The sequence below is a fragment of the Dendrobates tinctorius genome, unplaced genomic scaffold (assembly GCF_039654945.1).
Source record: "Dendrobates tinctorius isolate UK_male_01 unplaced genomic scaffold, ASM3965494v1 ptg000024l, whole genome shotgun sequence".
In the NCBI taxonomy this organism is placed as follows: Eukaryota; Metazoa; Chordata; class Amphibia; order Anura; family Dendrobatidae; genus Dendrobates; species Dendrobates tinctorius.
In genome coordinates, this window is record NW_027361692.1 from 11,015,957 (window position 1) to 11,030,839 (window position 14,883).

The 14,883-nt window shown below is 44.9% G+C and overlaps 1 protein-coding gene across 15 annotated transcripts in view; it reads right to left on the minus strand.

The window, feature by feature from the left end:
- RIMS1 (regulating synaptic membrane exocytosis 1) overlaps positions 1–14,883 on the minus strand; it is a 548,264-nt gene that overhangs the window by 438,343 nt on the left and 95,038 nt on the right. For all 15 annotated transcript variants that reach the window (XM_073569361.1, XM_073569354.1, XM_073569342.1 and 12 more), the window contains exon 2: positions 4,722–4,935. In XM_073569361.1, the coding sequence (XP_073425462.1) occupies positions 4,722–4,935 (214 nt within the window). The remainder of the gene's footprint in view (positions 1–4,721; positions 4,936–14,883) is intronic.

Consider the following 14,883-nt stretch of genomic DNA (forward strand, 5'->3'; position numbering starts at 1 on the left):
AGCTTTTTGGAGATGGAAATTTCATTCTCCAGCAGGACTTGGCACCTGTCCACACTGTCAAAAGTACCAATACCTGGCTTAAAAACAACAGTATCACTGTCTGACCTTAACCCCATGGGGTATTGTCAAGAGGAAGATGAGAGACACTAGGCACAACAATTGTCATGATCCATTTTTTGGATCTGTCAGATCTGGATCTCCTCATATCTAAAACTTTTTTCCTTTTCGGTCATCGGGGTTAATATGAGTTTTTGCCCCCGGTGGTCACCGGGGTTACTGCATGGAAATTGCATGTGATTAATTATTTATGCAGGTGGTGACTTCTCCCCCTCCTTCCTATAAAAGGAGTTCAGGTGCTGGAAATCACTGTTGGTTATACACTTGCTCTTGGGAGACCGACCAAGCTGGAGCTCAGTCAGAACTCTGGTGTATGGCTTCAGATGAAGCTGAATTTGGGTGCCGTACTCTGTTGCTGGGAGCATAGCAACACAGCAAAGCTAAGTTTCTTTAGTAGTTGATTTAACCCTTAGGTGTCGGGTTATTTCCGTTCGTGTGTTAATTGGTGTTGTATAGTTTTTTCCTTGTCTCATCCCCTGGGGAGGGGGTTGGGGTTTAGCACAGGGCTTAACAGGAGACAGGGACAGGTCGGGGACTTGGGCCTCACTACCTTTAAGTGTACCCCCAAGTTAAGGAAAGACAGGGCAACTCCTTAGCCTGAGGGGCAGTTCAGGGGCCCTGGTTCCACATCCTCTGTTTTCCCCCTACTGCCCCGTGACAACAATGCAGACGAGCTGAAGGCTGCTATCAAAGCAACCTGGGCTTCCATACCTCCTCAACAGTGCCACAGGCTGATCGCCTCCAATATGGCGCGCGCATTGATGCAGTAATTGATGCAAAAGGAGTCCCGACCAAGTATTGAGTGCATTTACTGATCATACATTTCAGTAGGCCAACATCTCAGATTTTAAAATCATTTTTGAAGCTGGTGTTATAAAATATTCTAATATACTGAGATAATGACTTTTGGGCTTTCATTGGCTGTAAGCCATAATCATCAACATTAACAGAAATAAACACTTGAAATAGATCACTCTGTTTGTAATGACTCTATATAATATATGAATTTCACTTTTGTATTAAAGAACTGAAATAAATTATCTTTTTGATGATATTCTAATTTTGTGAGAACCACCTGTATAAACCCTTTACCGCCAGGGCACTGGCCAACATTTATCATGGAATATCTGCCAGGTTTTAGTGTTGCAATTCATCATGAGCAACATTGTAGCAACAAAATTTCCAATTTTTCTCATCTCTCGCTAAAATCTTACCATGGTCGTGAAAGATTAAGTAATTTAAGAAGATTTATTAAGTGGCATAACGAATTATTGTAAATCACAACCTTTCCTCTTTGTACAGGCTGGAGTAAGAGTATGTGCACGTGGCATCATGTAGACGAAGCAGCTGCCGAGTTTTCCCAGAAGAGCCGCTTGAGGAAAACGCCAGCGGTCGTTCTAGTATAGTATGTATACCGTATACTAGTATGCAGTATAGAGAGGGTGGCTTCCCAGAGGAAGCTGCCCGAAGGATGAGGAGGCCACTTCTTTTAGCTGCTTCAGGATTTCCAAAATCTGAAGCCATTAAAAGAAGTGACATAAGACGGAATGTGTGCACAGCAATGTGATTTTGACGTTGTTGTGCACTATCCTCATTTTTTTATGGGGTGCTTTTGCCACGGTGTTCAGTTTGTAGCTTTTACATAAAAGACATCTCTATTAAAGTATTGAAACCCTCCCACCCACAATCATCTCTCAGTCACAGATGCGAGATCATATCCATTAGGATCTTTGTGGCTGAAAAATCTTAAATATCGCTTAGAGAAGACTTGTGTTTTTAGGTGTGGTTTTGCAAGAATATTCATTTTTTATATTGTTTTGATGCAGATTTTGATGTTGTTAATTAGAATACTTGGTTTAGGACTAAGGTGTGGGTTTTTTGCGTTTATGCTTCAAATACCGTTTCAAAATCTTCATTAAAACTGCATTTTAACACAATTTACAAGGAATTCACATGACGCTTTTCTTAACACACGTCGTAAAAAAAAAATGCCACGTGGTGCTCAAGTAGGGTCCCAGCAAACAAGGAACTTGGCACTCGTAGTAGAAGAATGACAGTGATAATTTATTGTGCAATAGGGTCTCACCGAATATGCGTAACATCTTGGTCACAATGACTTTCTTCAGATGCACATGATCCTGTGGAGGGGTCAAGACTGTGGATAAGCGCTAGTAGTATAGCGCATCACCGTTACATAGTGGCGTCAGTTATAAGCCGACCACAGGCGCCATTACACGGCGGTGATGCTCTATACTACTGTGGGGAGGAGGACCCCCATATAGTGATCGGGCCGGAACCAAGGAGACCGCCATCAGAGCTATTGAAGGAACCACACCAGGGGGATTACAAAGGGAGACATGCGACTGAAGTTGTCAGGGCAACAGGGGGCACGCTGAGTTGGCAGAGAGCCTGAGAGGAGACAAGAAGCCGTGTGGGAGAGAGAGGACAGAGGTAACGGACTGTGTGTTGAGGAGAAACAGACAGGGGACTGTAAAAAGAAACCTTTGGACTCACCGACCGGTGACACGGGAGAGACTTTCATCGGCGGTCCCTCCCCGCACGTTCAGAAAAAGCCACGCCCGCTGATTCCCTCCGTGGTGTGACAGTCCTGGGACCCCAGGCGACCGCTGCGACGAGACAGCAATCCGGTACAGCGGCTAAGACACTGCCCCCCTACCTTCTCCCACAGCTGCGGCCCTGTCATCACCGGCCTCAGGGGGTGCCACCTCGCTATAGGCGGCCGTAGAGCCCCCGTCCCGGTTACTGGGGGGGGCACTGAGCGGAGGCGGTTAACCGTTATGTTTTTGGACTGCGTCATGACCTTGCTGAGGGACGAGAGCCTCTAACCGGACGCTTGAGAGATCCCCATCGTACCAGCTTCTTCAGGGCCTGTTGCGCCCCACCGTCAGACTCTTCAGGGCCTGTTGCGCCCCACCGTTCCAGTTTCTTCAGGGCCTGTTGCGACCCACCGTTCCACCGATTCTTCAGGGCCTGTTGCGCCCCACCATCCCCGTTCCTTCAGTGCATGTTGCGCCCCACGGTTCCAGTTTCTTCAGGGCCTGTTGCGCCCCACCGATTCCCGTTTCTTCAGGGCCTGTTGCGCCCCACCGTTCCACCAATTTATCAGGGCCGGTCGAGCCCAAATCATTCCGGGATATCGAGGATTACAAGGCAGCCACATCAGCGATCCCTGAGCGGTCGCATCTGCGAACCCGAGCAACGCCTGGAAGGTTAAGTGCGCTATAGAAAATAAGGGCCCTTAGTTTGGTCATTCGTGGCCTTTGACACCCGGAATAGCCGGGTTGTTTCCAGTTTATATAAAAGCACTGTTTTATTGTTATACTGTTTCGAGTCCCTGCGAGGACAAATGTTTGATACCCCTTTTTTGCTGATTCAGCTTAGCCTCTGCGGCTTAAAGTTTTATAAAAGTTCATTCTACAAACCACATTCGGTCTCGTGTCTCGTCACTGCATCCTGCGAGCCTGCTCGAACCCTACACTACTACAGTCTTTACCCCTCCACAGAATCATGTGCATCTGAAGAAAGTCATTGGGACGGAAACGTTACAATAAATCATTATTCTCCTACTATGAGTGCCACACGTGCACTACAGGATAATTTTTTCACTCAGATGAATATGAAGATTGTTGCCTGTAGATGCAGTATAAAAAATAGAATTTTACGTCAATTTTGGCACAAAATCCACATCAAAAACGCATAAAAAATTCAGTATAAACAGAGCCGCACAACTTGACCTTACAAGTCAGCGGTTGTGGAATGCATTCCCTCTTACCAGTGATTTCCCAGCCTACAACATCTGAGCATTGACCACTTTACACACGGTAAATCTCTTACTGGTTACTGGAGCAGTTACTCAGTGTACTCCATAACATATCAGCTGAAGCTGTCAGAAGGGCTTTCCCAGAACATTTTCCATAATGGTCAGCGGAGTGCTGATTCCCAATTCCTCTATGATTAGCTAAAACATGTTACCACAATGATCCTTTAACCTTCACGTTACTTGCCGAGGATGAGTCTGGCGCAGCTTTTAATAAAACTTATGTAAAAGGTTTCGACAAGTGATGAGCGAGTATACTCGTTGCTAGGGTGACATCCGGATATTTTGGCGTGCTCAGAGATTTAGTTTCTGTCGATGCAGCTGCATGATTTGCGACTGCTAGACAGCCTGAATACATGTGGGGATTGCCTGTTTGTTAAGGAATCCCCACATGTATTCAGCCTGTCTACAAGCTGCAAATCATGCAGCTGAGGCGACAAAACTAAATCTCCAAGCACGCCAAAATACTCGGAGGACACCTGAGCATGATCGGGAAAACCCGAGCAACGAGTATACTCGCTCATCACTAGTTTCAACTACTACCTGAGCATCACCACTGAGGCCTGTGTTTGGCTGCAGTGGTCACAAGTTGTAGACAGGATGTCACTACTACAGCCAAGACCTCCGCAGATCAAACAAGAGGCAGCAATGGTGCAGCTATAGCGAGTAAAAAAAAGCTTATTTTCTTATTTTCAAACCATCCTTATTTTATTCAATAAAAATGAAAACAAAAAACAGACAACCCCTTTAAACATAGACAACTTACATTATTTGACCGAAGCGAAACACGACCACCACACCGTGCACAAAATTTTGTTCGACAATAAGAGCATAAATGTCCGCAGCCATCTGCAAACTTTGTTTTGTGACAGATCCCACATGTTGGCGCATCATCCTTGTGTTCTCCAGGGTACCGATGGGTGTCCTCTCCTATTTTTCTGATTTGTTCTTTATAGCTTTCAAACTGTTGATGCAGCCTCCTGTTACAGAAGAAAACATGGGTCATAGGATCACACAATGGCATTAACGTCACAGAAACTAGACAATAGTAAAAACAAGAAACACAACAGAAAAAAACGATATCTAAGTGTGCAGTTTACCAACATCACAAGCGTCGGGGGTCTTGCCATAATTTCCTCATCTGATCAGTTCTATACAGGTGGATACAGTTATTTAGGCAAAATGTACAGGGATTTCTGCAAGCCCCATTCAGATATATGGAACCAGGGACAATCTGGCCACTGAGCAATTCTGGCAAATGCCAGATGGGCTGGTCCGGTGGTGGGCAACATTCTGCAACACTCTTAACATTATCTGCATCCTGAGGAAGCTGATACTGTAAACAGCCATAGTGGAGCAGAGAGCCATAGGCTCCCTGCACCACCACTTACTCCAGTAGGCCGAGGGCTGCGTTCAGCTCATGCCTTTTTGGAGGCTGGTGCCAATAAATGGGCATTGTGCAGAGCGATGACATCTCTGGCTTGATATACAAGATAGAAGAAAAGACTGAGGCTGCGGTGGATATGAGGCCAGTATTGAGCAAGTATGCTTTTTTTTTTTTTAAGGCCCAGAAGTCGGGGGAGAAAGCTGGGATGAAATGTAATAGGGTGGTTATCATACTGTGTATAAGAAGGCTATGGGCAATCATTCTGTGTAAGGAGAGCTGTGGGGTACTTATACTGTATACAGGGGGCTGTGGGGAATCATACTGTGTATAGGGAGGCTATGGGACATTATAATGTGTAATGGGGGTATATGGGGCTTCATATTGCATACGAGGGGTTGTGGGATATCATTATAAGGATGGGAGCATTATTATAAGGAGGCATAGAGTGAGAACATTGTCATTATAGGTGAAGCACAAGGGTGGAATTATTGTAAGGCTGGGGTCACACTTGCGAGAAACTCTCACAAGTCTTGCGTCTCAATACCTGGCACTGCCGCCGGCACTCGGGACTGAAGCGCTCAGCTGCATAGCCATACAGTGCATGCAGCCGCACACTCCGGTCCCGAGTGCCAGCGGCAGTGCCAAGTATTGAGACGCAAGACTCGTGCGAGTTTCTCGCAAGTGTGACCCCAGCCTTAGAAAGCGATTACTAATAGTGGAGGCACAGGGGGGTATTATTAGGAGGCAAAGGGGGACATTAGTAAAAGGAAGTACAGATAGAGCATTATTACTGTGTAGGGGCACTCTGTGGGGGGCACATAAGGAAAGTGCAATTACTATACAATGCACATAAGGAACATTATTACTGTCTATGGCGCTATTGCTGTGCAAGTCCTATACAGGGTAAAGAAAGGGCATTATTAGGCTATGGTACTGGCTATTGTACTATGTGGTTTGTGTAGAGCTGGAAAAGCGGGAAGCCAAAGACATCTCTGTGCTACATTTTGCAGAGACAAATTATTGATTAAAGAAGTGGTCATGGTGGTCAGGGCCAAATTGAAAAGAAAATGGAAAACGAATGACTACAATCATTGAGAACGTCACTGGTGAGCACCTGTGCAGTAACCACACATAAGGTCTTCAGAGTGTGGCGCCCCTGAGGGTTCAATCGCCACAGAGGTACTGCACCTCCTCCTGAGGTGTGGTACCCCACCATTCAGGTAAGGTGGAGACGCCTGACCACACTCCAACACCTGCATCCCACACAACATAGTAGTGTAGCAAAGCACCCTTTGGTGGCTCCCTGTTTGGAACACGAAGCGTGCTGGGAGGCGGGTGGAGTTTAGTTTGCACCAAAAGAGCGGGAAGAGGATAGGAATTAGTTAGTTAGTCACAGGACTCTGACGAGGTCAGTCCGTGAAAGAAGATCCCCTGAGTGGGATGGATGAAGGAGGTGTTGTAGCCGACCTCAGTGACCTGGGTCCGCTGGCACAGGAAACAGACATTGCAGGAAAACCTAACTCTCGCCATCAGAAAGAAGGATTTGGACGAAACGTAAGGAGGAAAAGAGGACTAAGGATTAGGGTTGGAGTAGAACCCTTCTCAAGTTCACAGCGCAAGGCCGGGGTCCGGTCCCCGAGGTTGTATGGATACTAATGGTCCTGCAGCAGACACCGGAGGAATAGAAGTTGTCACCGCTTTATTCCCACACCAGACTTGGGGGCACAACAGCAACGATAGTGAGCCGGGACTAGGTAGCAAGGAGTCCCCGAAGCAGGCTACAACTGTCTGCCGTACAAGTAGAGTTCATAGGAACATCTGACAGGAGGAACTCCAGTGTAACTCAGTACTGAGAGTACTTCACTTTAGGCGCAAAAGGGAGACGTTCAGAAAAGGCACATGTGTTTGCAGAGTGTTGGGAAGGAGTACTTCATCTTGCCTGGAAGTTGGCAGAGCTCCTGACCCGGAAGACACGGCACGGATGCGGGCTTTTGTGCCACAACAGACTGTGAGTAAAGCTTTGGAACTACATGCCCTGGTGTCCTCCATTTATTCCTGCGTCAACCTGCTCAGCACTGCTACATTCCCTGCGCCCGACACTACACCATCTAAGTGTCACTTCACCTACTCTGCCCTGGGACTACAGCCCTGCCTGTGGAGGGCTATAACATCATTGCTGCACCACACCATCGGTCCCAGAGGATCTGTCTGCAGCGTCGGCTTAACACCTTAATTGCCGAACACCACAGGTGGCGTCACGACTTATTCATTCATACTGAACATTTACAATGGGCGCCCAGGGCCACGGGCTGGGTCCTAGCTACCGTGACATCTCCCATTGAGGTTCATCGGGCCCGCTACCGAGTACCCCACAGCCCTGGGTGTGAGGGCATCCCAAGAGCACTGGTGTAAAACTGATATTACTATTACAAGGTCACTGTATGGTGATTTTGGTTAATGATCAGTATGGTGGTATTATAACTACTGTAGCTGGTAATATTTTGGTTATGGACTGGTGGTATTATTTGTTTCTTATTTTTTATTATCTTATTGATGCGAATATTGGTCTTGGTACTGTCATGTTCTTTTTTTAAATGGTTGTGACTGTCGGCAAGCATGGCAGATTGAAGAATCCTAAAAGCATGTAGTGCACACACCATTAGGATTAGGGTCTGCTTGCCATTTCTAGCAGTTCCAATATTTGCAGTCACGTGCCGACTAGAATAGAACATTGAGTAAAGTGACCGATACTTTAGTTGGCATGTGACTGCAAATATGCAAATCGCACACTTGCAATCATGTGACAGATGCTGAACCGCCAAGCAAAGCCGAATCTCAATTGTGTGTACACTACACTGTTAGGATTCATGTATGCCAGGAGAAGCAAAAGAGCATGCAGTCATTTTAATATAAAAATATCAAAATCATTTTATTAGATACCATTAGTACAAAAAACACATGCAAAAGAAGTGCTCATGAATACGTGTGGACAACAAATCCCATGAAAAACACCCCTCAGCCTCCCCTAGATCGAATCACCGGCAAGTGGCATAAATGAAGATATAACACATGTCCTGTCTCATATAAAGTGCCATATTGGCATCTGCAGGCTAAATCCCTATAGACCAATAGCCAAATAGAATACAATCCACTGCCTGCTATAAAGGCCAGTACAAGTGTAACGCCAATATGATTGGTGGACACCGGTCGTGTGACTGGGGTCAAGGACTACTTTAAGGCCCTACTGGGACTTTTACAACTATATCCTCCTTGATAAAGCGGCGGGGGACGTCGTGAAACGCGCGTCGGGGGTTCCAACGCTGGGCTCTCCTCTCCTTCCCCTTCCTGGTAAGTTGCCGGTCTTGATCTTTTTGCGGTCTTTGGGGCATCTTCCTTATGGTACAAACTAGACCTGACATCATGTCAGAGTGAGGAGACTTATACGCCATGCATGCTTCTCTGGGAAATTAAATATGCAAACTGCCTCTTCAGAGAGTAAGAAGACTTAAGGGCCCTTTACACTAAGCGATATCGCTAGCAATATCGCTATAACGTCACTGGTTTTGTGACGCAGCAGCGATATTGCTAGCGATATCGCTGTGTGTGATACTTACCTCCGACCGGCTCCCCCGCTGGTTATCGCTGATCACGCGAGAACGGCCTGGGCCGTTTCTCGTCGTCAGCTTCCTGCTGGGCTTCCTGCTGTGGCGACGAGCGACGCGTGGACGCGGGCGGGAGGACGTCTTCATCGCCTCGTCTGACAGGTAAGTAGCGACCGCCGACCCCTGCGATGTCGCTGGTGAGATCTGCCTGTGTGGCAGCTCACTAGCGACCACTTAGCGATGCACCAACGATCCTGACCGGGTCATATCGTTGTCGGGATCGCTGGTGCATTGCTAAGTGTAACGGTACCCTTAGACTCTAGTGCCACCTATTGAAAGTACAAATCCTAAAAGGTCTGAATTTCAGTCCCAGTCCGGCCTTATATGGACCAGTCACAGAAATTTCTACAACAAATCAGCTGGCCAATGACATCACAGCCAACTTGGGAAAATTTGAAAAAAAGGTAAACACTAAAGACTCCCCATAAACAGGGGTAGAAGGCAACCATAGCATGATAAAAAATAACCAATATTAAAAAGACCAAGGGAAGAAAAGGCTGGGGCAGGCGTGGCAGCAAGTTGTTACCCTTATACTCCAGCAAGGCTTCTATTGGGTTAAACTATTAGGCCATTTTAACATGGCAGGATTTTGGGCAGTATGTCTCATTAATATTTATAAATCAAAACCAGGCACTAATCCAAAATACTGAAGACTTTGAAATCTTTCCATTGTAGCTTATATCAGATTATGTTCCACTCCCGGTTTTGGTTTACAAGCACTAATGCAAAGTACTGACCAAATTACTGCAACGTAAAAACGACTTAACTTAGTGCTCAGTGTACAAATCTTCTCTGTTGTGTACAGCGGGGTATAAATTACCGGTGATTTATAATCATGCTGGAGCAATATTGGAGGGAACATTGAAAAAGATTCCTTTAGTTTGTACTTTCATTATGGTGGATATAATGGCCAATGGATCCGCCAACAATCTAATGTACATGAGAGAAACCTGACTGTATATGTCACAGGGTTACCATGACAAAGAGGAGCCAGAAGACAGCAGCATCTGATTTCTCCTACTCCTGTGCTGAAAAGAAGCACTTTACCTTCTTTTTAAACAGTGTAAATTTCTTTTGGTTGTACAGGGGTTAATCGGCCAGGTTGAGTGCTCTGGGAGCTAGGGCTCTCAGATAAGCACGGTTAGCCACTCCTATGGCCTATATAATCTGAGTCCAGACTGAAACACATTGTCAGAGCTAGCATATGCTGCATGGCTGGGAGGACAGTAGTTGGTGGTTAGATGACAAGGCTTTTGGTGGGGTTATCTGTGAATGTTGCCTGCTTTAGTAAGTGTGAGAATTCCCTTTCCTTCTCCTACTTTGATTCCCCCCCCCCATCCTCCACTACCCAGTGCATTCCTCTGTTATATGCCGGTTAAATACTTGTATGCCTGGTATTTTTCCGTTTCCCCTGTTCGTTTTACCTTGTTCATCTGGTTGGTGTACTACAGTGCACAACTACTCCCCTCTTCCCTGGGTGGGGGAGGTGTACAGATGGAGGGCGGATTCAGAAGATAAGGCAAGGTACGTGGCCATGGCATCTTCACATTTAGAAGTAACCCGGGAAACAGGGCGAGCTAGGATGCCCCTAGTGTTAGAGACAGGGAAGGAGCCCCTGGTCCCGGGTCACCCGACAACAGAGTCGTGACATATATCAACATACTATGTCCGACAAACAAATATCTATGAGTGAGACCCACCTATAATGTGACAAGTGCTGGAAATGAGAACAAATGTGTTTCCACATAAACCTATACATTTAAAATGGAGTAAGCAATGTAAAGTGTATAGTCAGCTTAAAGTATATGTGTCACCGGATGTGCTGCATATCCGGAGCGTTCGTTGATGCCTGTAACCCTGTGCACACTGCAATCTGTCTGACTGATGAAGGTCTTTGTAGGACTGAAATGTTTCTTTGTTTTTGGATTGCCTGTACAAAATAAAATTATCTGCTTACAACATTTACCTGAGTGCCAAGTTTTCTACAAGACCAATTTTTGCGCTAACTTTATTCCCGCTGCTCCCCTCAGAATTCTGTTTTTTTGTCCATTTTAAATCAGCAATACGGTTCCAAAGATATGGGGACTTATATCTATCGCTAATCTTTGGGGTCTTTACCCCGAGGGGGGAGGGGGAGTGGCTCCCAGGGAAGTAATATAGAGCAGCATAAAGACACGCCCATAGAATCCTGGGAGCCACGCCCACTTAGTGAAGACCATATAAAAATCCAACAAATGAGAAGTCCCATATCTCTGTAACAAGCAGAGCAGCTGGAATAAAATAAGTGCAAAAAGTGGTCACTTTTGACCTCGTGGCACATCCACTTTAAAGATTATCTGTTATCAGTTTTCACAATACAAACTTATAGTAAATAGCATTATTAGACCCGAGGAGACTGGTATATTTACTTTCAATCTATTTCAGAATGACTGCATAAGCCTGATATTTAAATGAGCAAATTCAAGAGTGGCCCTAATGTGGGAAACTTTCAAAAAAGGATTATACGGCCATTCTGACATGGATTTTCAAACTAACATGATCAGGTTTAATGATGTATTCAATTTGCATTGTGAAAACCTGGTGACAGATTCCTTTGTAGAGAATCTTTCAGCAGGTTTCGCTATTTAATCTGAGAGCAGCATGATGTAGGTGCATAGACCCTGATTCCAGCGATGTGTCACTTACTAAACTGTGTTTTGCTATTTCAATAGAATCAGTGATTTACCAGTAGATTATCACTACAGTACTAGCTGCCCCCGCCTCCTAGTCCAACCCTATCCCCACCACTGATTAGCAGCTCTCTGTCACTATACACTGTACACAGAAAGCTGCCAATCAGTGGTGGGATTATAACATTCTAAGCATTGGTAAATCTAGAAAAGAGAAAAGTAACTGTTGCAACCAGTAAACTAAGTGATACATCACTGTAATCAGGGTCTCTGCCCTTACATCATGCTGCAGTCAGATTACATAGCAAAAACCTGCTGACACATTCTAGCTAACTTCACAATGTGTCAAAGTGCCTATATTATGGCATAAGGAATCTAACCTGTGCTGTACAGCAAAGTCATAGTCACTATGTGCTGCCAAACGGGGTCACTGAGCAGCACTGTAAGGCTGTGTGCCCACGTTGCATTTTTTTAAGCGTTTGTGCTGGATCAGACGCTTCAGAAACGCTTAAAATTAGCTTCCCATTCAATTTAATGCATTTTTGACTTTTAGTGCCAATGCATGCGTTTTTTTCCGCTCAGAAAATGCTTAGCGGCTAAAAACGCAGCATGCTCATTATTTTCCGCATAGGTCCGCGTTTTTAGATGTTTCCAAGCTTTCCAGAAACCGCGCAGAAAAACCGTGCGTTTTCTGTGCAAAAATCGTGCGGAAATAAAACGCGCGGTTTCTGGGAAGGAGTCCGTTTTTTTGAGCGGTTTAAAACGCTAACGTGGGCACATAGCCTAAAACAAATATATTCTTCACTAGATTAATGCTTGTAGGAGAGAATATCTCTATCACTCTGCTTGTGATTGAAGATTTACTTAATGTTTTTCTATTGGATTTCATATGAACGTAATGGAAAAACAAACAGAAAAGTCACCGTATGAGACTACAAATATGAAGGGCCCTGCCAAATTATAGATCCAAATATATTGGACATATAAAGGGTATTTGTCACTTAGTTTCTACCATTTAATCTGAGATAAGCTTAATGTAGGCACAGAGACCCTGATTCCAGCGAAGTATCACTTGCCGGGCTTTGTCTTATTACTTGAATAAAATCACAGTTTTATTAGCAGGAGATTATCCCTAGGGGACTAGTAAATCTGCTGCCATGTAGTCCTTAACTTTGGCAGCTTTCTGCCTATGCACAGTGTATACAAAAAGCTGCCAATCAGCGGCGAAGACGGGGTTATACTGAGCTCAGTATTCAGAGAACTGCTTGATCTGCAGCAGATAACCAGTGATTTTAACAAAACTGCAGCAAGCAGCCCAGTAAGTGACACATCACTGGAATCAGATTCTCTGCTTCTACATTACATTGACCTCAGATGGGGTAGCAAAAACCTGGTGACAGAAGCCCGCCATAATATAGCCAGGTATATTGGTCAGAATCTGAAAAAAAGGTGAGCAGTTTCTTGAGACACTACCATGATATACAGTATGGCTTCTGGACAACCTACTAAATGAATGAATGACCTCTGAGCCAATACGGTTCAGAAAGAAGAGACCCAGTTTCTGGTCCGCACCCAATCGCCACCTATTTGGTATGCAGCATGGCATCGGAAAGAGACAAAATGGCTCCTGAACTGCGATCATTCCCCAGCGGATCCCTAGTGAGTTCCTGACAGAAATAGATGGCCTGTGAAAGAAGAGCTCCGAGCACTCTGCACACAATGCCGGCTCATACAAGGCTCGCAATCACGCTATAAAAAAACGCCAATTCTTTTATTTTTAAACCCTCTATCCCCTCCTCTTCTTCTTCTTCGATTTTACTAGAGGACATCTTAGATGTGCTCCATATTCTAAAAGTGGACGCGTAATCTGCCCCAGACAACAGAAACTCACACTTCCTGCACGTGAAAAATTAATGGACATGCAATGTAAAGCAGAGAGGGAAAAATGGATCAATAAAGAGTAATGTTAAGTAGCAGGGCCATAAATAATGGAGGTGCAGCACATTATGGCGGAGGGCTTGTAGTATTAGGTATTGGGAAGTGCTGAGCGCAGCCATTTTTTACATTGTCTTGTGTTTCTGCTTCTTGTCCTGAGCTTCTTCCCTACATGTCTGCTGCTTAACACTACAAGGATACGATCTTTATAGATAAATTGGCCTTTCCGTATAACATTTTCCCCCAGATTTCATCTCTGACCTCATCACAGGTCCTACAAGCATTCATACATTCTTTACTATGGCGTTCTAGACACACCCCTGGGTGGATTTGTAGGTAGCTGGTCCCACCTGTCTCACCAGCTAACTGGAACGCTCTCCCTGACACAGTGAACAGAAGCTCAGCAGTACCTCTGCTGACCAACACACATGTTCAAGCTTCCATCCCAAAGCCACCCACCTTGAGATACATAACGGTCATTCAACATCCTGCCACTCATCCTCTCTCCTGGGACACCCACACAGCGCCCCCTAGCAGACACAGTGGTCACTACACCACAGTATGTTCAGGCTTTTTAATGTCTTTTTAAACGCTTCAGGTTTCCAAAGACATCAAGTGGTTAAAAGCAGCGAGTCGACTGTTCTTCAGGAGTTTTCCACTTAGAAGACACTTAATACTTTACAATTTGCCTGGGTTTTTCTTGAAAAAAACGCTAGCAATTTCTTCATTGTTAAACGGAGTTTAAAAAAAAAACGACACTGAAAAACAATATAAAAAATCCGCTGGTGGTCAAGAACACAGAAAAAGTGCTGATGAAATGACCAAAAATAGCCCAAAAAAGACACTTCAGGAAATGTTGGCATTTCCCGAAGTGTCTTCCTCTTGAAAAATTAGGCTGCTTTATCCCTGTTCACACTCTAAAGCCACACGTTCTGGTTCTTTCCTGAACTGCCTCCATTATTGGTGCAGATTTCCTTTCTTTGATGCCTGATGTTGCATCATTATTTTCTTTGGATTCTTTTCTTGCATGTATATTTTATTATGTGACTTTGCATTGTGACTTGGTTATTTTGTGACTGAGTATTTATTTCATGGTGTTGCATGGTGTCTTTCTCAGAGGAGCTTTGCATTTGGTGTACTTTTTAATTGGCTTTAAAAGTAATATGTTTTTTATAGGGATTTTTTATTGATCTAATAACTTGTGTCTTGTTGCCGTTTGTGATGTCTGAGTAGTGTGTAAGCAGGCAGATGTGCTCCCCAGTAGGTGCCTCGGTG